Source organism: Mytilus californianus, unplaced genomic scaffold, assembly GCF_021869535.1.
Source record: "Mytilus californianus isolate M0D057914Y unplaced genomic scaffold, xbMytCali1.0.p SCAF_8, whole genome shotgun sequence".
Taxonomy (NCBI): Eukaryota; Metazoa; Mollusca; class Bivalvia; order Mytilida; family Mytilidae; genus Mytilus; species Mytilus californianus.
In genome coordinates this window covers 48,295,603-48,319,025 of record NW_026262734.1, presented here as the reverse complement: position 1 = coordinate 48,319,025, position 23,423 = coordinate 48,295,603, and the positions used below count along the sequence as shown (strand labels likewise).

Genomic DNA, 23,423 nt, shown 5'->3' with positions numbered 1-23,423 from the left:
ACGTGCGGGGTGGCACGCGCTGATTAAAAGTCGTTTTATTTCAAGAATCATAATATCAGTCTATTGAATCAGATTCAAAATTTTATATTCATGCTTTACATGCTTATATCTTCTTGTATCGATGTTTTCGTACTCCTAAAACACACTGTAGTGTCCTTAATACAAAAAACTTTATTCTTGGTACACCCAGAGACATGTGTGTCTTTGGGTGCACTAAGAAGTCCTTTGGAGTATTTTTATACATGCACTACTGGCAATTCTCACTTGAGGTATAAATTCAAATTTGCAATAAATAAATAAAAAAAAACAATAAAAAAAGACACGACTTTATTAGTTCTAAAAAGGTCCTTTATCAAAACTCTAAATTCATGATACGGGCTCCAAAGTCAACACATATTAGTGATTGTGAAAATATGATGGTTTTGTGAATTGTTTGGACACAAAAACACGAATAACTCTAAAAAATAAACAAATCTATTCTTGCTGTCAGATCAAAACCCAGATATGCCGTGTATATTCCACTGAATTTATCATATCGATAATTTTACATTTGTACTTATTACGTAATAAGATGTGTGTCCAGGTACAAAGGTGATGATGGGAGTTTTTAACTACCTTGACTGGCTATACAGCCCTTGCACGGTCGGTAATCCAGGTAAGGTTTGACAGCGGGTGGCATATATACTTAAGTGTGTGTCATCTTCAATTATACATCTGACGATGACATTCTGACTTAGGGCAATTCAGTGTATATAGAGAAGAATGTATTTTAGAGTATATAACATTCCGTCATAAAATAATTCAGAAGGTACACGTTATTAAGGTCGTTCGCGAAATTGATGAAAATACGGTGACGGATCCAGAACTTTTCATAAGGGGGCCCCGCTGACTGACATAAAAAGGGGGGGCGCTTCAGTGATTCCCTATATAATCAAACAAATTTTTCCCACGAAAGGGGGGCCTCGGCCCCCAGGGCCCCCTGGATCCGCCTATGAAATATTAACAGACGTATCAAATTTCATGCCATTCAATTCTAATATTTAAAGTTGAACAAAGAAGAGTTTAATGTCTTGCATAAATTTTAGCGAATGGGTTTTGTCTGCAAATATATGTACGTTAGTCAAAAACTTGACACCTTCTGGACACTCATTATTTCGTTATACTCACTGTACTAATACGACAAATACTTCTTATATATTAATTCCCCGCAATTTTTCCATTCCCAATTAAAAACTAATTTATTAAGTCTTAAACGATAACTCTAACCATGGAAGTATTATAGATTCAATATTTTATTATACAGTATAATACTTCCTTGCTCGATATTACTGTACACCCGATTTGTCTGTTTGACAGTTTCACACATATTAATTTTGAATGTTTGAAAATAAGTCAAAGAAAAATGTAGATAATAAGAGTTCCGTCTGAGATTCTGTGTTTCTTAAAAATGAGGAATAGCTAATATACTAGCAATAATTTCATAGAAGTTTTCGATCGTTGCACACTTAAATACACAGTTCCATGTAACTGTATAGATTTCTCACTTGAAATGTTTTACATATTATATTACATTTGGGTCTATTATAACTGACTATGCTAAACGTAATATGGGTTTATATGTAAAACTTAAAATATTTACACGCCATTTTTTCTTCATAATATCCAGCTTTCAAAGAATTTTTCGAATTAGCGGCATGTATATGTATAACATTGTAATTAGATTTTCTATTCAAAAATCATTCTGTATGACAAATCATGACAGAGCGTTAGCAAATACTTTCTTCTCAGTCAAGTATTAATAGTTTACAACGCGTCAATGTTTTTCGAGTATCAGATTCAGCAAACGACGGCAACTCCACTAAATATATGCCTCTACAAAGATAACTGCAGAAGTTATTGTTTTTTAGCGTGGCTATACCATACGGATAGTTCCCTACCCCTCCCCTGCAAAAAAATGCCTTCGGAATAAAAGGAAGATCAAAAGTATACCAAATCATTATAGAATAGCGACATTCGAGGTTTAGCAACTGCCGTCGTCAAAGTTTTACTTTAATATCAATAATTTGCAAAATGTGAAAATACAAATCATTGAAATGGCTAAACTGTTTTAATATCTAAATATTCAGTTATAGAATAATAAATCTCTTTATTCTGTTTGTTCTTACGAATATTTGGTATGTTTTTCTCATTGTTGCAGACCGCGGAAGGTGACCGACATAACATTTGGTGATCGTTATCTCACTGGCAATCATTCCGCATCTCCTTATATTTTCGTATAGAGTAAAAGAATGTCTCAATCCATTTCATTAAAATAATCTATGTTTTAATATTTAACTTTCATATATAACATGACTGCGGACACCCCCTCCCCCCCCCCCCCTCGAAACAAAAAAAGAAAAAGAAAATGGCTAACACTATTTAATACAGGCTGCTTGTGAAGAAGATACATATTCGGCTTTTGAAAGTTCATGAAATTAACTGCAACACAAGTGATAAGCTTACATTCGAAAAAAAAATCATATAGTAAAAGTTTTATAAGAACTTATTGTTTCATAGTAAAGGGTTATGATATTTATCTTGGTGTTTGTTTTATGTTCCTGAAATGAGATTCGTATTAGTTCTACAAGACTGTTTAAACATGTTAAAATTATGACGTTCTAGTATAAATCTATCATCACATATTCATCGAATACAGTATCATATTGTGTAACTCAGCAATACTTTTTTTCTAGATAAACATTTTTTTTCATTTTTGCGTTCATTATTTACTAAAATCAGACTATTAAATGTTTTATATTTGTCAGTTCGGGCCGTTAATAGCTGACTATGTGGTATGGGTTTTGCGCATTGTTGAAGGCCGTACGATGACCTATAGTTGTTAACCTCTTACTATGTCATGTGGTCTCTGGTGGGGAGTTGTCTCATTGGCGATTACACTGCATCTTCCTATTTTTACATTGTCACTGGCAATTAATTAGTTTCAGACGTTTAGAATATGTTAAGATTTAACAACACCAGTACGTATACAGTGCACGTGATAGATATATTAGATTTCAATTACAACAAACTCAGAATAGTTAGTGCTTTGATGGTTGTGTAGAATTGGAAATCACTTTCTTCTTGCTTTTGAAACGAAAATAACGAATAAACTATAAAATTCTCTATACTATACGATACAATTGTAAAGGGCTCTGGTTTCCTTTTCTATTTTCTTGATAGAGGCTTGCTACTTGCAAGGACGCTGTGTTACCGAGCGGTACGTCTAAAACCGCTCAGGACCTCATGAGTGCACTCAGGACACACAAAGTGCATTCAGGACATGTAATAGATGTTTTAGTGAGCGTTGAGGGTATGCATTCGATAGATAATTTATTTTTTGATCTGTTATAGTTTTTGTCCGGATAAAAAACTATTCAATATTTAAGAAGTAATTGAGGTTTTAAAAGGCACGCGCCGTTTCCTGTAATATGTCATGCATGACCTATGATTATATATACTGAATACAAATTATCATGTTGATTAGGTCCTTTGATCTTTAATACTTAGAAGTGACTAGTGATGGCAATAACCACATAAAAGTAAGCTTTGCAAACAAACAAACAAAAATTTTTCTTGGGAAAACAAAAATAATAAAGATTTTTATTGTTATAGCTTAAATGTTTAATACATTTTTTCGTTTTGTTTGTAATAGTTGAAGCCCGTTGAAAATTTAAGAAATCTTCAAACACGTCTTGTCTTGTCTATAGTCTGGAAATTTTCCATTCAATTAATTTCGTTTGAAAACGTTAAAATTGATCTTTTTCATTGCAAACCGTGGCTTCCTTTGGAATAAAAACCCTGTTTCAACTATACGATGAAAGTCCTATAATATAAAACTTCGTAGGTATAGTTCAGCATTGATAGTAAAAAAAACAAACACCGGATAATGCATCAATAGAGCGCCTAATACATAAAAGAAAAATACCGAAATATATGTATATAAATATCGTTTTATTATGTGCGTGTTTTGTTCTAACTTCTTGTGATGAAGATCCATTTAAATAGATAACGTGATTTTTTTTCTAAGCTTTTATCTTTATTGCGTAAAAAAACGTACGATACGTGTATAGTTTCAAACTTTATTGAATAAGATGTATTCCCCCCATTTACACTCGTTCTTTTCCAGTAATAAATTCCTCAAACGAATTTGAATAGGGCCTGAACGAATTTCAAAATGAAAATAAATTCTAAAAATGAATTTGTCTCCGTTTTACTGTTAGTTTTCTGTCCCGATCAAGACCCCCTTTCACAAACGGGTTAAAATATTGCTAGTGTACACTGAAATCCCGTCATTTATCATATTTGGGTATTTGTTCTTTACAAGTAGTTAGATTTGAGTTTTACATAGAGCTCATGGGAAATTATTAACTTTATGGTCTTACAGAAAACATGTTATTTCACATCAATGTTGGTTTTTGCAAGCCTCAAGAACAGCGAAAAAGACTATTTCGAAGACTGTTAAATGTTACTCAGTCCGTTCTTACAACAATTAAGACCTCGTGCACAGATTTTGAATAAAAAAAACCTAGAAACTTGCCCATTAGCCAAACCAAAGAAAGCACGTACTCTGCCAAGATATAAGACTTAGCAAAAAAAAAAAAACAAAAAAAAACAACAACACGTGTTTGCCTTTGTATGTTTAACTTTATATAAGATAAAATCTGATATTCGTTTATTCATTTGATGTCATTGAAAAACAAAAACGAACTTGTAATAGGCAAACTATATAACAATATCAATTGTTATTTCTTTTACTTGAGAACTGCAGAACGTACAATAACAATATTAATTTAGCCGTCCTCATGACACATAAACTACATATTAAAATACATTGAATGGGACTTTTGATTTTTTCTCCATTATATTAAAATTCACTACACATAAATCAATTCCAAAGCAACTATTAAATATTGCATAATTAAATGTATTTTACACTGTTCTAATAACATGATATTCATAAGCAATGAGGATAATCCATCAATTTTGTTGATTGCATTTTTCACGGCTGAGTAGTTGTGTAGTCAGTGACTAGTGCCCTCATAATTTTGTAAAAATTATAAATCTGTATTTAAGTTCGTTTCAAATTGTAAAGTTGGATGTTACCCTATGAAGGTTTAACGGAACCTTCGTTTTTTTAATGGATTCGTGTTCTTAACAAACTTTATTAAATAGATTTCGGTAGTATATTAAAGTATAAAGTGCGATTTTTTTTTTTTTTGGCTTTCGTAAACGCGGAGAATCATGATAGCTGAATGTAGGATTTTGGGGTTTTGAATGATCCTCCTCGGCTTTCGTTTAAAAGATGTCAAGACAGTACGTTTCAAAGTTGATACGAAAAACATGAACCTGGAAACCGGAACAATTGAAAAAAAAATACGTTTTTAATTGCCGCCTGCATGGACAATAAATTCAATAATAAATATAATTGGAGGACACACGATAATCAATACATGAATTAAAATTTAAGTTTTTTATGTGGCAGTTTGTTTGTTTGAGAATCTTTAAATGTGTTGATATAGTTCGAAGTTTTATCGTGTGATGACTTTTTAGATTGCTAATTAAATAGACTCGTACCATTTCCTATGTATTAGAACAGGTCATCCAAATACGTATTCACAATTGTCGGTTTGAGGAATTGATACGATTTAATCTGTTGCGCGTTCACATGTAAATGTCTTGATGAATAAATTAAAACGATATGATTTGGCTTTACTGTGTTAGATATTCATGCGAAATAATTAGTTTATATTTGGCAACATGAATAATAATATTGTGAAAAGCTATACAGATTTTGTCTTTATAAATTAAAAAAAAAAATCAAAACGAAATTCTAAAAGTTAGAAACTGATTATTTTTTAAACTAGTTCATTGCAATTACATGGGAGATCCTGTTTTAGTAAAGCTTCCTTTGAATTTATCTATGTTAATGTAACGTCAAGTGGCAATTATATATATTTATCAAGCATATTCAGATCGTATAAAAATCAAGTCTAACGTTTGATTCATAAGTCACGTAAGTGATGTTGGTGGTTCGACCGAAATGAAAGTAACTGACACGTACAGAGAGAAATTCTGACTCGTTTGGAAAACACTGAGAATATTCAGTTATAAGTTACTTAATATACTTTAACTACATGTGGACAAATTTAAATTATATTATTTAGATATTAAGGTTTTATTCTACAAATTTTCTTTTTTGCAGCATTTTAAAAGAAGTCTTGCATCAACAACTAAAATTTACTTAATTTATTGATATGCATTTTTGAAGGGGAATATTTGATAGAGATATATTATCTAACGAAAATCAATAACGTTTGGAATGGACATACGATTATAGATATATCTATCGGGGTTTCTTTTCTGCTTGAGTGATTTACCTTACAAGGAGGCGGACGCTTTAAAGTGTAAAAGGACTTAACATCAGTTTGAACTAGTTTAACGGGGGCGTGGCTTATTAGTTTGACGGAGGTTTACCGGGTCTTGAAATAACGTGAATGACCGCAAGGGAATCTATTTGACTGGTATTAGAATAGTTTAAAATGCATTGAATAAGATAAAAAACCGTTTTTAATTTTTGTTAATCTGATTCAATATTCCAGTAATCTTTTTTAAAGAGGGTTAATACCTATTTGGCCGTTTAAGCTAAATTCTGGTTACTAGTGATATAACTTGTGGTCGTATAAACGGATCTGTGTCATGGTAGACATGTGGATCTCTTTATTGAACAAACATTGTTTATAATGTTCGTGTCTTGTATCATGTTTGATCAAACCTTTATTTATATCCTTCGCTGTCTTCTTTTCGCAGTGTTTCATTCTCCTCATATATCAATGAGAAAAATTGAGAATGGAAATGGGGAATATGTCAAAGAGACAACAACCCGACCAAAGAGTAGACAACAGCCGAAGGCCACCAATGGGTCTTTAACGCAGCGAGACAATCTCGCACCCGGAGGTGGTCCTCAGCTGGCCCCTAATTAAAATTGTGTACAAGTTCAGTTAAAATGGACGTCATACTAAACTCCAAAACATATAAATGAACTAAAATTAAAAAACATACAAGACTTACAAAGGCCAGAGGCTCCTGACTTGGGACAGGCGCAAAAATGCGGCGGGGTTAAACATGTTTGTGAGATCTCAACCCTCCCGTTATACCTCTAGCCAATGTAGAATAAAGAAACACATAGCAATACGTAAAACTCAGTTTAAAAGAAGTCCAAGTCCGATGTCAGAATAGGTAACAAAAGAAACTTAGCAAAATGACAATGGTACATAAATGAACAAAGGACTACTAGCAGTTATTGACATGCCAGCTCCAGACCTCAATTAAACTGATTGAAAGATCATGTCTTCATCATATGAAAATCAAGTACAATCACTCCCGTTAGGGGTTTGGTTTATACCATCATAAAATATATGAGAAGAACATAACTCGTATCATGCCAACAACTGGTTTTAGAATAAATGTGTTTATTTCCGATGCATAGACCCTATGAGTGAATCAATATTAATTCCAAAATATGCAATCCTGAATGACTTGACAACAGTATCGTAACTATATCCTTTCCGAATAAGTCTGTTTAAAGGTTTGGTTAGCTTTTGAGGTGAATGCCGATATTGTTGTGCTTTGTAAAGAATATTACCATAAAATATTGGATGTGAAATACCTGAACGTATAAGATGTCTTCATGTTAATTTATATTTACGAATGATGTCCTTGTACCGATGATAAAATTAAGTAAATGTTTTGAATAGTTTGTGATATCGAAAACCCTGGTGTAATAATTTTTCAGTAATACAGAGATTTCTTTTGTTGAAATCAAATACGTTGTTACATACACGAGCGAATCGAACAAGTTGAGATATATAAACACCATAAGATGGCGACAAGTGGAGGGTCACTATCTAAAAATGGATTATTAACAATAGGAAATGAAAAATCATCTTTTTTATTATAAATTTTGGTATTAAGCTTCCCGTTAAAGATAAAGATATCAAGATCCAGGAAAGGGCAGTGTTCATTGTTTGTATTAGCTTTAATTCAAGTCAGTTCGGCAGGATAAATCTCTTTACTGAAGTCGTCATTATTGAGAGCCAATATATCAGTACATTTTTGACTTAAGACCAACAAATTCTTGTATGGGAATACCATGTGTTTTGTCTTTCATCTTTCCTAACACCTTTTTATTTAATGTGCTATAAAGCCGATGTTCAGGGCTATATTCTGACGTATCAAACAAGTGTTTGTCGATCATCATATCTTGATATATATATTATCAGTGTTGATGTTGAAGCATAGTGAGTCTGTGTCCGTAAACAAGAGTGTTGCTCTAGACCAATATTTATCCTTCATGTAATTATAATGGAAATCGTACATAAGTGTCTTTGACAAATCGAGTATAGTGAATCTAACGTAGATAGGTCTGTTTAAGTATAATCGTTGTTTCAGCATGTGAACAGCCACCAAGTCGTTGTTGAATATTTTGAAGGCATGAAATGTTGGTTTGCTGATTAATTTTCTGGCCTTTGATTGATCATTCAAAAGTTTTATATCTGTTCTCTTCCTTAAATTTTCCATTGTTTTTCCAAAGACTGCATTATTCATGAGTTTAAAAAAATCCTTCTCGAACTAATTTTTTGCAAGCTTTCTCTTCTCTGTGTTGAAATCAATATATGTCTTTAACCAGGGTCGTTGTTCAAATGTCATGACTCTATGGACCTTTGTCATTCCAAGTTATAAGTAGAGTTTTAAATTTCTGTAATGTACCACGTATGTTTCCTTTGGATATAAACTTGGTATCATTTTTTCTGTCGATGTTCTTTTTAAGTTTAAATCGTCCAATAGCTTTTCTGCATAGGGCATTGACATATCATTTGTAAACTTCAATTTTTCTGGAGTGAGTGGATATTCGTTGTGGTCGTCGTGTAGTTTCCTAGGATATTCTAAGTCAATTTCTAATATATAACCATTTTTACTATCATCTGCAACGTCACTTATGTTTAGCTTCTCAATTTCACAATCGTTGAGCCATCTGAAACCTTCAACTGGAAGTGCCTGTGACATAGCCCATCCGTATAAGTTGTTGGCATCTAGGTACATCACGTGAATAATGGGTTGATTTGGATCGTAGTTTGGTACATGTTTATTTTTAGCTTTGGCATGACGATGGGATATCATTGATATTCCACCTCTTAAACCTTTCTCTAGAAACAAATGCATGTCTACATCAGTTAGTAATTCCAGCTTGACACCTGTCATTTTCAATGCAGCCTGCCAGACTAAACCAGGCGATGTATGAAAATGTGCAGCATCCAGTCTATAGAAGTTGAGACAGATCTCTCTGAAATTTTCAAAGACGTCGGCTAATGCAAGAACATCTGATAGAACGTATAGATCGTGGTACTGTCCTAGATTCTGTATGTTAAACAATTGCCATACGTGTTGTGCATACGCATAGTCCAGTGTGGTTATACCTTCTCCCGATAGTGTACTGTAAAATTCTTCAATCGGTGATAGTTTAGATTCTAAAAATGTTTACTCAGAATCAAAATACTCGTAAGGGTATACTTGTTTTCGCAGAAGCAGGCTTATCTGTTCTTCTCCAAAGTGGCTCGTCATGTGTCTAAATTTACTCGAAACTTCTTTGGTAAGGTTTTCCACGAGTTTTTGTAATGAGGAAGACATAAATTGGAGCGAGTCTATAAAATCAATACATCCAAATGAAAAAGAAATATATTTTTCCATATTATTAGCGATACAATTTAGCTGCTTTCCTTCACCTTTTTTAATAGCTTGCATAATCAAATGACTATCATATCCCCTAAGGTTATGAAATACCACTGGAATTCGACCTGTAAACCTGTATTAATAGTACAGTCGTTATGAGCCGCCCCTTGAAATTTTCCGATCACGTGACAATGATCTCGAACTCTATTGTCTGCTAGTTCTTTTTTACATATGTGACAAAGAGTTGCCTTCTTAAACGATTGTCAATCACTCCAACTAATGATCATGGGCTCGCAATGTTTAAATCTCTGTTCTATTTCTTCCTGTTCCTTTATCATACACTCCTCAAATTTATCGGCAGCATCTGCACTCCGATATACTACTGGTTCAGGAATAACATTGGATATAATTTATCTAATCCTTTTGCATCAATAGTATGTGTTTCAACGGTTCCATTGAGCGCTTTTAAGTTGCATGGATCCGCCTTTTTCATGTGTTTCTGTACTACTCATGGTAACACCACCACCATTTTGGACTGGTTGTTTATCATGGTTTCGCTCATGACGTTGGAAATTGTCTTTTCTTGAAAATACCACATCGCAGGTGGCGCAATGTCATTTTGTAGCTGTGTTGAAAACCGATTTGTGGCCTTAAGCTGTTATTTGCTTGTTGGTCGGGTTGATGACTTTTTTACACATTCCCCATTCCCATTCTCAATTCTATGTTTTAGATACTGAGTTTTTGTTACATTTGACTGTCAAAGAAGTAGGAAAATCGCTCTAACGCGTGGTTTTATAATTTCAGAGATTGTACACATTACAGAGTAGGTTTTTGCACATATGTTCGTGTTTTATTTATCGTGCAATATAATAAATACACACCGAACAAGACATACTATATCTGAACCAATATAAAAAGTAATTATAGGCAAAGTGTCTGAAATATCCTACTTTACAGTGTTGAAAATCCGCAAGGGGGGGGGGGGGGGTGGGGAATTAACCGTTTTATATCGTTCGATACGAGCTTGTGTCAAAAGTGCATAAAGCGCCAAAACTACTTTTACATTAGCAGAATAATCTAATTAACTACTCCATTGATTATTTATTTTAGTTGATATCCCTAGATTTAAACATGAATGACAAACAATAGATTGATACGAAGAAAGACCGCGTCAACCGTGTATTTTGCTTTATGTAACTTAGCCCCGCTTGTTTTGAAGACGCATCTTCATGCCTTTAAATGAACAATGCTCTTCAATAGCATACATTTTTAGATCATTTAAAAGAAACAATCAACAAGGGTTCAACGGTGTTCCTATGTCCTTAAGCTTTCATTTCGAAACAAAATAGTTTAAACATTTTGAAAGTTACATCTATGTGTAGGCATTATCTTGTTTTAAATATATACTACTACAGGGCCCGAATGAGTGTTTATATACATGATACATAAAGAATTCTTAAAATGAAATAAAATAATTCTCAAAAGCTTTAAAACAATATTAGTATAAAATAACTAATTCAAACATTCAGTTTATCAATCAACTCACGTCCCATCTCTTCGTGATATTATTTTGAATAAAACTTTAGAAAAAAATTATATAATGGAAAAATCTCAAAAAGTTTGAAAAAAAACTTAGATCATATTTGAATTACTATATCTTAAAAATTCACGCGTGTTTCACATGAGATTCACGTAACATCCATCTGAATCGCTTTCACGTGAGTTTCACGTATAAGCTCGTTTAATGTAATATGCAAATGAATTTCACATGAGATTCACATGAATTTGAATTCAGGTGAAATTGATGTGAGTGAAATTTCCCTGTATAATGTTACATTTCACGTATATTGCGCGCTTGTTTGTCTATTTATTAATGCCTGGGGTATGGAGAACAAACAGATTACCTACAGACGAACGTGTCATATCTCAAATTCCAATAGATGGGTACATTTATGTTTGTTGAGATGCTTATACAATTCATTAATCAATATAATTAAAATATAAACAACTGTTTTACAAGTGGAAGGAATAGCTAGCTATACAACCATTTTAAACATAACTGAACAATCATTTCATTCAGAAAATGCCTTTACCTAGTCATTGATGTGATAGTTGTTTTACCATTCGTTCCGTTGGTTGATAAAGTCTAGCGTTTGATTTTGTTATTCATTGTTACATTTGTATTTTCATAGACTGTCCCCTTTTTGAATTTACATTTATTTGGAGTTTGGTATTTTTTATCATACTTTTGTACATATACATGTGAAGTCGCATGTTTACTTATCACCAGTTTTGTTTTAATATCTTTTAACAGAGATAAGCGATGATCTAACGAGATTAATTCAGGAAGTGTATAGAGAGAATGTTATAGCTGTAGAAAGATCAGCAAGTTCCAAAAATATGCATCAGGATCATTTGTGTTCAAACACAGATGAAATAAGAACTGTATCAGACGACACAGAATATTCCCATAGTTCTGGTGTAAGTTATAACATAGAAACCTTTAATGAAGTAGCAATAGTTTCGAAATTGACGATACCATGCCGATAGAAAATTGTAAATATAACAAAGACGATGTGGTATGATTGTCTACGAAACAACTTCTCACAAGAGACCAAATGACACAGAAATTAAGAAATATAGGTCACCATACGGTCGGCCTTAAACAATAAGCAAAGCCCATACCGCATAGTCAGCTATAAAAGGCCCCGAAATGACAAATGAAAAACAATTCAAACGAGAAAACTAACGGCCTTCTTTATTTACCAAATAATGAACGAAAAACAAATATGTAACACAGCAACAAACGACAACCACTGAATTGCAGGCTCCTGACTTGGGACAGGCACATACAGAATGTGGCATGGTTAAACATGTTAGCGTGCGTCCAACCCTCCCTTTAACCTGTGACAGTGTTTTAACAGTACAACATAAAAACACACTTTAAAAATCAGTTGGAAAAGGCTTAACTTATCAGATGGATACAAATAGAAATACATCTAACAAAAAAAAAGGGTACACGTGGCCGGGTACTTGAACATCCCAACAACAAAGTGACAATAAGTACAGATCTGAGAGTACTCGCATTTACTGACAGCTAGTTCAAAGACAAAAAGAACATTAGCGACCGAAAATATAATAAGCAATACGGAAGTAGTACTGACAGATATACATCAAATACAACCGGAAACCATTATATTTCAAAATGTGAATGACATTACAATAAACAGCAACGATCAAGAATCGGATTAGAGTATAAACCAGTTGACGTTTACAATTATGAAATCACATTTTCAGCAAAAGGAACAAGCGTTCTGCTGGTTATGGGAATTTGCTGGCCAGAAGGATTTTTATGCCATTCACCAAGTTTTCTTGTCAAATTGTGCAGTGTTTTTGCTGGTAATCGATAGCTTAAAATTTACCACATCTGATAATATAGGGACTGATATTGAAGACTTGGGACGTAAGTTTTGAATTTATGGAGAAACTGTTTCTAAAAATGTCTTTAGCATTTTGTTTTATTTTAAAAGATATTTGAAGGTTTCCATAATCATCTGATAAACAAGAATGTTACGTGTATAGAAAAATGCTGTCCAGTGTACAGGTGTAGTCGCCTATTTTCAATCACAACATTTATCTATAATTATTTTGCTTTTATATAAAAGATATACATGTACATGCACACAATAGTCAAGTATAACAAACAAATATTGATACCTCACGTTATTTGATATTGTACATTATATAAAACTTACTAAAACTCGAAGTTGCAGATTATTGAAGACCCATAAGCTTGACATTTGCACCAAATAAAGCTAATATAACCCATTCAATTGCATTTTCTATAAACATTCAATTCATTAATATGACTTTATTTATGAAACATCAGAATGGCATTGTAGACAATACAACCAATGTTTGCGTACGACAAAAGACAGATTTTCAACATATACATTTTGTATATCGAAATATGTTAGTTGTGATATTTTTTATAGTTAATGATGTTACATTGGTCATTCGTTTATTATACATTTTTATACATACTGATTTAAATAATCTTATTCTAATACACGTTTGAATAAGTTTGCTGATTTCAGGTCTAGTATTTGTTTTTTGCTACATTTAAGTATCTGCTAACAACGTGTTAAATAAAGAAATATCGTAGGTTAAAGTTTACTTACTGTTTTATATCTTCGAATACACGTTTTCGTTACAGAGTATGTGAGTTTTTGGTTTGATGCCATTCATTGCTACCGTTCGACTTCTACATATTATAATTATCAATTGGACCCTCCAATTATTGTTGTATGTACAAAAGAAGATAAATTTAAGGTATCTGTGATTATTTCTGCAAACATTGGGTTCATGGTATTTGATTGCACAAAAATGTTAGACGATGCAATTGCTTTACACTAGTAATATTTGGGCCCTTTATAGCTAACTGTTCGGTGTAATTTAAAGCTCAATGTTGAAGGCCGTACTTTGACCTGTAATTGTTTACTTTTTACGCATTGTGAACTGGATGGAGAGTTGTCTCATTGGCGCTCATGCCAAATCTTATTATTTATATGAATAAACAATATGAATTGAATTAAAACAGTCAAGAATAGGATAAGGATGAATTTTAAAAAGACGAGCATAAAACATGTGCCTATTTTCATCGGAAATCATTACACTCTCAGTCTATAAAATTGAGAATGGAAATAGGGAATATGTCAAAGAGACAACAACCCGACCAAAGAGCAGAAAACAGCCAATGGGTCTCCAACGCAGGGAGAAAATCCCGCACCAAGAGGTGGTCCTCAGCTGGCATGATACATAGATCACTATTGCTGACATAAATCATCATTAAAATTATAAACTGTACCTTGACTGTAAGTGTTGCTCTAAGTCTCTTGCAGTGAATTCAAATTTCAGATTAAAGGACAAGATGTAGATTGTGACTTGACTGTAAGTGTTGCTCTCCGCCTATTGTAGTTTATTAAAAATTCTGATCAAATAGCAATCTGTTTTATCAAACCAAACTGTTCAACTGGTCAGAAATTTAAAAAAACCACAGTGAGGTCGTAAAGTCCAAGGTGATAATATAAAGCATAGTTACCAGGCTCCGTATTGAAGGCCGTACTTTGACCTATATTTGTTAACTTTTTATACATTTCGACTTGGATGGAGAGTTGTCTCATTGGCACTCATACCATATCTTATTATTTATATTTACAATCCTAGTAGAAAAGAAAGGGATTTAAATACTGCGCTGATGTTAAATACCAAAACCGATACAAAATTAAAGTGTGGACTTTTTCAAAATGCAATTGCATCGAAAAGTATCCCGGCGTAGTATAGTTCAGTTTTGTGGTGTGCTTGATACATCATTAAGCGAACAATTAACGTTGACTCCAAATTTTAAGGCGTGCATTGACCTTACGTAGATTTTAAAACATTCATTTGTATTTGTTTGATTAAAGTGTGCAAAACAGAACTTTAAAAAAAAATATATGTAGGGCCACGAATGGAAATGGCGGATTTTACGGCCACAAGTCCAAATATATACATTAAGTGATATGAGTAGAATATGTTTAATAGTCAAATAACTCAGTTTGCCTCTCCACAAGTTCAGCTCACAATTCAACAATTTGATTTGATTCGTGTCTTTAATGTCTTATCAAAGTCTTGCCAACCCTTAATGTTTTAAACGTCTGATGGCGTAATCGACATAAACTTGACATTCTGAAATTCTTCTATTTCGTTTTTTGCATTTTCTGTTTTCCCTCTGCGGTTTGGGCTAATTTGGTGTCTCCTATACATGTTTTATGACGTAACAATTAGTGGAAGGTTCGCTTAAATATTATCACATAAATTTACACAGTTTTGAGGAAAATCTAATTCCAAGGTTGGTTCCAATTCTCGATAGAATGTTGTCGTGCTGCGCATCGTTTTAATGTTAAAATAAACACTTTTCCCGAGCCATCTGGTTTTGAGTACTATGCATGGACAAAAGGACGAAAGAATAGGTGGACAGAACCACCCATCACTATATTCCGTCTAATTTAGAAAGAGAGTGTTTAGTGAATATTATGCAAAACAAAATGAAGGAAGTCTAAAACAAAAATTGCCCGACATATAATTTACCATAATGTCAGTTTAAATGTGAATTAGAGTAATTATTTCACACATTGTAGCGTTTTTTTAACGTATTGTTGCTTTTCAGCATTACATTAAATTGGCAGTGAACTTTCTAAATAAAATAAAAAGATAAAAAATAATAAAATTGAACACGCTTCATTCTTTGCTCTTTTTTAATGGTCAAGTACACACATTTCTAGCTTTTTTTTAATTATAATTTTAAGCTACTGTGTAACACATTTCTCTATTCTAAAAAATGATATTAAATTATGAGATGTGATATCATTGCCAAAGTAGACAACTATCTATCAGAGACCAAATGATGTAAATGATTGCAACTATACATGTAGGTCACCATATGACCCCAACATAGAGCAAAGCCTATGGAACGCCAACACCGTCTTGTTATGACCATTTTCATTATATGATGTGCATTTACCTTTATATGATGTGCAATTGTCATTATATGTTGTGCATTTACCTTTATATGATGTGCAATTGTCATTATATGATGTGCATTTACCTTTATATAATGTGCAATTGTCATTAAATGATGTGACAACACCTTTATATGAAAAAAATAAAATCACAAAAATACTGAACTCCGAGGAAAATTCAATCGGAAAGTCCCTAATCACATGGCAAAATCAAATGACAAAACACATCAAACAAATGGACAACAACTGTCATATTCCTGACTTGGTACAGGCATTTTCAAATGTAGAAAATGGTGGATTGAACCTGGTTTTATAGCGCTAAACCTCTCACTTGTACGACAGTCTTATCAAATTTCGTTATATTTACAACGATGCGTGAACAAAACAGACATTATAAATAAAATAGTCAAAATATGGGTACAGCAGTCATCACTGTGTTACAATATCAAAACAAACAATTATTTACAAAAAAAGCACAAAAGCATCTATCAAATTAAGACCCACATTCATTGCTTCGCGTGTCTGACGTCAGAAAATGTAAACGTCACATCAGAAAAAAGTTTGTCATTCAATGTCTATTCAAAACAATTTTATAATTTCACATGGGGAATGTTGGTATACAGGGTTAAAAAATCAAAAGTTATGTTAGAATTAATTTCAGAAATAGACCGAGATTTATAATTGTCCAGAAGTTCTTCAGAACCCTTAAGAATCCACATATGGTAAATACCACTACGCGAGTAAAATAAATTTGTCGTTTGTCGTTCAAAGTATTTTCAAATTTATAATAGAACAATAACATAATGACATATAATAGAACAATAACATAATGACGGGATCTTTTAAAGTACAGAGTCACGTTATAAGAACCACAGAAACACAAAAAGTCGCATATACAAAACACACCAGTAAAAATTAAAGATAATACAAACACATTGACGGGATGTATAAGTACCTAGCCACGTCAAATGGATATCACAGAAAACAAACCAAACAGTAAAAGTAATATTAATAATAGAACAAAGACAAATGAAAGAACAATATTACACGTTGTTAAGATGATAAACAACGTCAGTATGCAGAATGATGTGCAATTATCCTTATATTATGTACAAGTATCCTTATATGATGTGCAAACATTCTTATATGATGTGCAAACATACTTATATGATGTGCATATACACTTATTTGATGTGCAAATATACTTATTTGATGTGCAAATATACTTAATATATGATGTGCAAATATCCTTTTATGATGTGCAAATATACTTATATGATGTACAAATATACTTATATGATGTGCATTTTCCATTATTTTATGTACAAACATCTTTATATGATGTGGTTGTGTCATTATATTATGTGCTTGTAATCTTATATGATGTGGTTTGGTTTACTTCATTATATGATGTCGAAACGTCATTATATGATGTGCTTTCATAGTCGTTATGGTCAATGATCATGATTACGATTAGAATGATGACTGTCTACGTCATAAATGATTCCGTTCCGCTTCTGTGGAATTAATATAAACCCGGGTAAAATCTGTAGCTATCGTTTGGAAAATAGTTGAGATTTAAAAAGAGATAAACCTTGGCATGTTGGTACCTCGTTTTAAGATGCAACAAATCACATCTGATATTGTTGGAAAATTGTCAAAATATGAATATACGGTTAAAGTTATTAAATTTAAGAAATATTTATTTTATGCCATGCTCTATGCTCATTTTAACAAGGGTAGGCATTATATTTGTCAATATCTTTACACTTAGCGTTAGCTTTTTTTCTATTAGAAGTTAATGCACGAATTTCAAATATGTTCATTTTCCTAAATTTTGCCTTGCTGATCATTTTAGCTGTTCAAGTTTTTCTTTATATATTACTTTTCTCAAGATAGACACCAAAAATGGGCAAAAATTGGACATTGATAGGGTAATGGCTCATATAAGGAACCGGTCATTTGTAACCCCCCCCCCCCCCCAAAAAAAGGGGATAGGAAGAAATAAAGGGGGCCTTTAATTTTAATATTTTTGGAATGGAAAGGTGGTATTCAATATTTATGGTAATAGAATTGCCGCCGTATAATGTTATGGTGATGTCTTCGTCATCCGTAAACATCAATTTTAACCGCTCGTTCCGCTCGCCTCATTTGTGAAAACCTAAATTCTTAGTTTCCACAATTTATTCTAGCAGAGTATTTTTCATCTGAAGCTAATATCGAATAGAGGTGTGGTAGATATCAATGAGACCATAAAGGCATATCCAAATTAAGTTCCCTGATGTCGCAAACAACTTCCACACTTGAAGTTTTACATCCATTACTGACGCAATATTTTAAACTTAAATTGCAATAGAAACTTAATGCGTTGTTTTTGTTATTACGAACAAAAATATTAAAAATGTGTGTGTGTGTGTGTTTGTGTGTAATTGTTCGGTGGTGGCTTTTTTTTTTTTGGGGGGGAGGGGGTTGAAATGTTTATGTCTTTTGAAAGGGGGGTCTTGATTTTTTTTTTTTTCTTCTTCAAGGTGTAGATTTAAAAATAAGAGAAATTCCAATGTTTCTTCCCACGTCCCCAACCCCAATGAAAGAAAATGACCATAATTATAATTTATTTATTTTTAAATCTGTTCTTGTCTATACCACTTTGCAAGAAAAGGTTTCTCTATAGATAAGTTATCATGATAGTAGGCAATAAAACAACAAAACTCTTAAGAGCAAATATCTTTACTATAGAGTATATTCAGACACTGTCACATTGCACTATTTTTTTCAATCTATTGTAGTTTCTAGGATAAACGCAAAATATTAAAAGCCTCTGCCGTAAATCTTCACTTAGAAAAATTTAAAACACAACTTTCTATCTGTAAGAAACAAAAAGGTCTCAGTGAATGATAAATAAATGCTTTTTTATGTTCATTTAGACACCAATCTGATTAAATTACAGATATTGTGTGTTCAAGCTTTGCTTACGCCGATCTGAAAATGCTCCATTCTATTTGCTGTTTTAAAGACCATTGGGATTCTCTGGTTCTGTCTGATTGATCCACACCTTCAAAAATACGTGCATTTTCTTGTGCTTAGGACAAATAAATTTTTAGACTTTAAAAAAAAAAAATAACATGGTTATTTTTTTTTAATTTCATTGTTGTTTTATTTTCGCCTCATTTTAAATTGAAACAAACTATTTCGCATATACGAGCATATAAAATCTCTTTCAAGAAATATAAAATCAAACATTTACAAATAAAATTTTTGAAATTGATATTGGCTGCTTCCCGGCTACATGTTAGCACGCGAAATTAAGGAGTTAGATCAAAGGCTGGTCGGCTGGGAATTAGAATAATGTGTCCGAGTTATGTGACATGTCTTCCTTCGGACTGTTACCTTCTGAACTAGCATGTTAAAAATCCAGCTCAGGGTGTTGGTCTAGTACAAAGCAGGGTTAATATTCATATCACATTAACATGTTGTCGTACGAATATGTATATCAATTAGCCGCTTGACGTCAAACATCCATCCACAATCATCTAGTTGAAGCTGTGAAATATATGCACGAAAAGATAATAAAAAGCTGCACGCAAATGTAATGCACCGAGTTGAAGTTCATCCGTTTATCCTTTAATTCATTTTGGAGTAAGGGGGGGAGGGGGGTCTCGGTGGCCGAGTGGTTTAAGTAGTCGAATTACTATATCACTAGCCTGTCAACAGGTTGTGAGATCGAATCCCGCACGTGGCAGGTAAGCTCGACTCCAATCTTAATTGACGAGAATTGTTAGTTTTTCTACCGAAGGTCGGTGGTTCTCTCCGGGCACTTCGGCTTCCCCCATCAATATAAACTCATCGCCACGAAATAGCATGAAAGTGTTAAAAGTGGTGTTAAAAACAATCAATCAACAAATTAATCAATAATTCATACCGGTGTAATTATGGTTTCTATATCTATATCTTTATTCTCACAAAGCCAATGCATGACATCAGTACAGAGATAACAAAAATAACTATTTACAATAAACAGATACAAAACAAGGGAGAGAGATGGCAAAAGTCACTAGCCAGGAGGACAAACAAACTCGTTTATATTTTTTATAAATGAACAAAGCTTCTTCAGGACTGGTTTTCGAGTACTCGACATAACTTCAGAGAATTTAACTGTATTATGTCGTTGTACAAAATAGGAGGTAAAATACTCCTTACGTTTTTGATCGAAAAAAAGTTCATTCAAATATATAGTGATATTCGTCTCCAATTTGTCGATTGTTACTTCGATGGCCAAAACGGGTTTTCTCTAAATACGTTTTGCCACCTTTCTGTTTCAATCGGCAATTTTTTATTAGTCGTTCGAAATCGACAGAGAACAACGCCATATTTAAAGTTCAAAATATTAAAATATTCCTCAAATTCCCGGTTTAAAAAAAAAAATTGTAGTTAATAGCTTTTGACAAATTTTGGATTAGCGAATTCCAAAGAAGAAACTGGTCTAACAATCTTTGCTTTATAACAGTTTTTAACCAATCTTTATTAACGAAATTTTGTGTTTTCCCATATATATGAGAAACTACAATTTTGAAATATTTTTTTGACAAACAGAATCCATGTAGTCTGCATGTTATGATGAGCGTTCATATCGCGAGAAAGTTAATATAATATAAATGAAAACTTTGCTTGTTTTCCGGATATCAAATTTTCTCGAAATAATACTGCTTGAAGTTTTATATCTATGTCGACCGGATGGCGATCTAGTACCCCGTAAACCATATAATTTGGTGTTGAAGATTTCAGATTTAAAAGTAATTTACAGAATTTTAAATGTATCTTTTCTAATATATCATTATTACTAAAACCCCATTCTTAGCACCCATACAACAGAATGGGCTTGATCATTTTGTCAAAAAGATCAAGCTGACATTTTACAGAAAGCTGATACATCCTTCCTATTCTCAGGACTTCGTACATGGCTTTTAAGGCCTTATCGGATAAATGTTTTTTTGTCATATTAAAATTCCCTTCTTTAGTAAAAACATTTCCCAAATAGTTATACTGCTTTACTATCTCAATGTTAGATTCATTTCAAGATAATCGGAGATTTTTTTGGCATACGTCCAAAATCAAACACTAAGGCTTTGGCTTTTTTAACGTTTACTTTCAATTTCCAAGCCTTACAATAATCATGGAAGGCATTGTGTTGAGTATGCAGGTCCTGTGCTCTTTCGGCCGACAATACCGTGTCATCTGCGTACAATTTAATAAAAATCAAAGAACTGAAGTGCTGGACATAGGATGACCGCAAGTTCTTGTGGATGGTCACAAGCACTTGTCGCAGAAAAAGAATTACATCTCTATACCTGATAGTGAGGTTAATGTACAAATATATTTTTTTTTCTGAGACAAGTTCGTGCGTGGATGTTAAATAAATGACAGGGAGTTTAACCTCATCGTAATAACTATTATATTGTAGTGATACAAATCAGTATACTCTGGTTTGTTGTTATATATTATATTAATATTTGTATATTACAGTTACATGTATATATAATTTTCATCCTTTTATATATCATTCTATTCTACTATATTAATAATAGTGCAGTGTAAGTGCATGGTGGGCACTCTTCTGTAATAATTCGATTTTTCTAATAGATTGGATGAGAAGGCATTGATATTTTCCCGCAAATCGTTCTATCTCCAATGCACAGTTATCGATCCTTGAGAGAGAGCAAGGATCGATAACTCTGCATGGGAGATTGCAAACGTTCTTAAGATATTATTTCGCATGCGTTAACACACTTTTTCTGTACGTGTGCATAGATATTAAAGATTTATTTTACTTATATAGATATTTCTAACAACAAAACATTTTCATATTATTAATTTATGTTCTAAAAATGTTTTTTATGAGTATCCATTGATAAAATGAATTTATAACAAGCGATAAGGAACGTTATTTTGCACTCGATAATGCCAGCGTATTTATCATGTTTATAGATCGGTTACAATCCCGACACGAAAGTTACGTAATGGAAATCTAGGCGACAGCAATACACCGGAATGCCCTCACGGTCATCCGATGTAAAAATTCTTAAGATATATTTCTAATTCTATTTCCAGATCTGTTGTTATAGTTTTAAGTCCTTTACTATTTTTACTGACTAAGAAATTTTCTTAGTCATTCAAAAGTAAAGAAAACAGGAAAGGTGATAAGTTTTCTCCTTGTCGTACACCATTGTCGCAAGCAAGCAAAGTATTCCGAAATACAATTATCATATGATATACTAGATTTAATATCACTGTACATATTCAATATTACATTATACATCTTACCATTGCATGAGTAGATAATTTTATAGCTATTGTTACGAAATATTTTTAAAACTGACTGTGAGTTCATTATTGTCTTTTGCATTGAACAGAAATAAGAAAATGTCACTGTGGTATGAGTGCCAATGAGAAAACTCTCCATCCAAGTCACAATTTGTAAAAAGTAAACAATCATAGGTCAAAGTACGCCCTTTAACACGGAGTCTTTGCCAAAACCGAATAGCAAGCTATAAAGAGCCCCAAAATTTGTTTTATCATACTTTCACCGCAGCGGGGAATTTCTTCAACTAGCTCCTGTATTAATTAATCTTAATCTTCCTCCTAAATGTTTTAAACGTTGATTTTTGTTAAATTATATTGTCTAATTTTTCCTATAAATTGCACTTTCGCTAGCGAAACTACAGAGTTGAGCCGGGTGTATAGTTACTCCGCAGAAGCAGATCGGAATCAGTTATAACGTAGACAGTAATCATTCTAATCGTAATCATGTTCATTGACAATAACGACGATGAAATCACATCATATAATGACGTTTCGACAACATATAATGAAGTAAACCGAACCACATAATATAAGATAACAAGCACATAATATAATGACACAACCACATCTTATAAAGATGGTTGCACATAATATAAGGAAAAATGCACATCATATAAGGATAATTGCACATCATATAAGTATATTTGCACATCATATAAGTCTATTTGCACATCATATAAGGATCTTTGCACATCATATAAGTACATTTGCACATCATATAAATATATTTGCACATCATAT

The 23,423-nt window shown here is 32.7% G+C and overlaps 1 protein-coding gene across 1 annotated transcript in view; it reads left to right on the top strand.

Moving 5' to 3' along the window:
• LOC127712060 (probable serine/threonine-protein kinase pats1) overlaps positions 1-23,423 on the top strand; it is a 42,731-nt gene that overhangs the window by 15,509 nt on the left and 3,799 nt on the right. Inside the window, exons 5-7 of the mRNA XM_052218252.1 lie at positions 12,080-12,246; positions 13,063-13,228; positions 13,982-14,097. Coding sequence (XP_052074212.1) covers positions 12,080-12,246; positions 13,063-13,228; positions 13,982-14,097 — 449 coding nt within the window. The remainder of the gene's footprint in view (positions 1-12,079; positions 12,247-13,062; positions 13,229-13,981; positions 14,098-23,423) is intronic.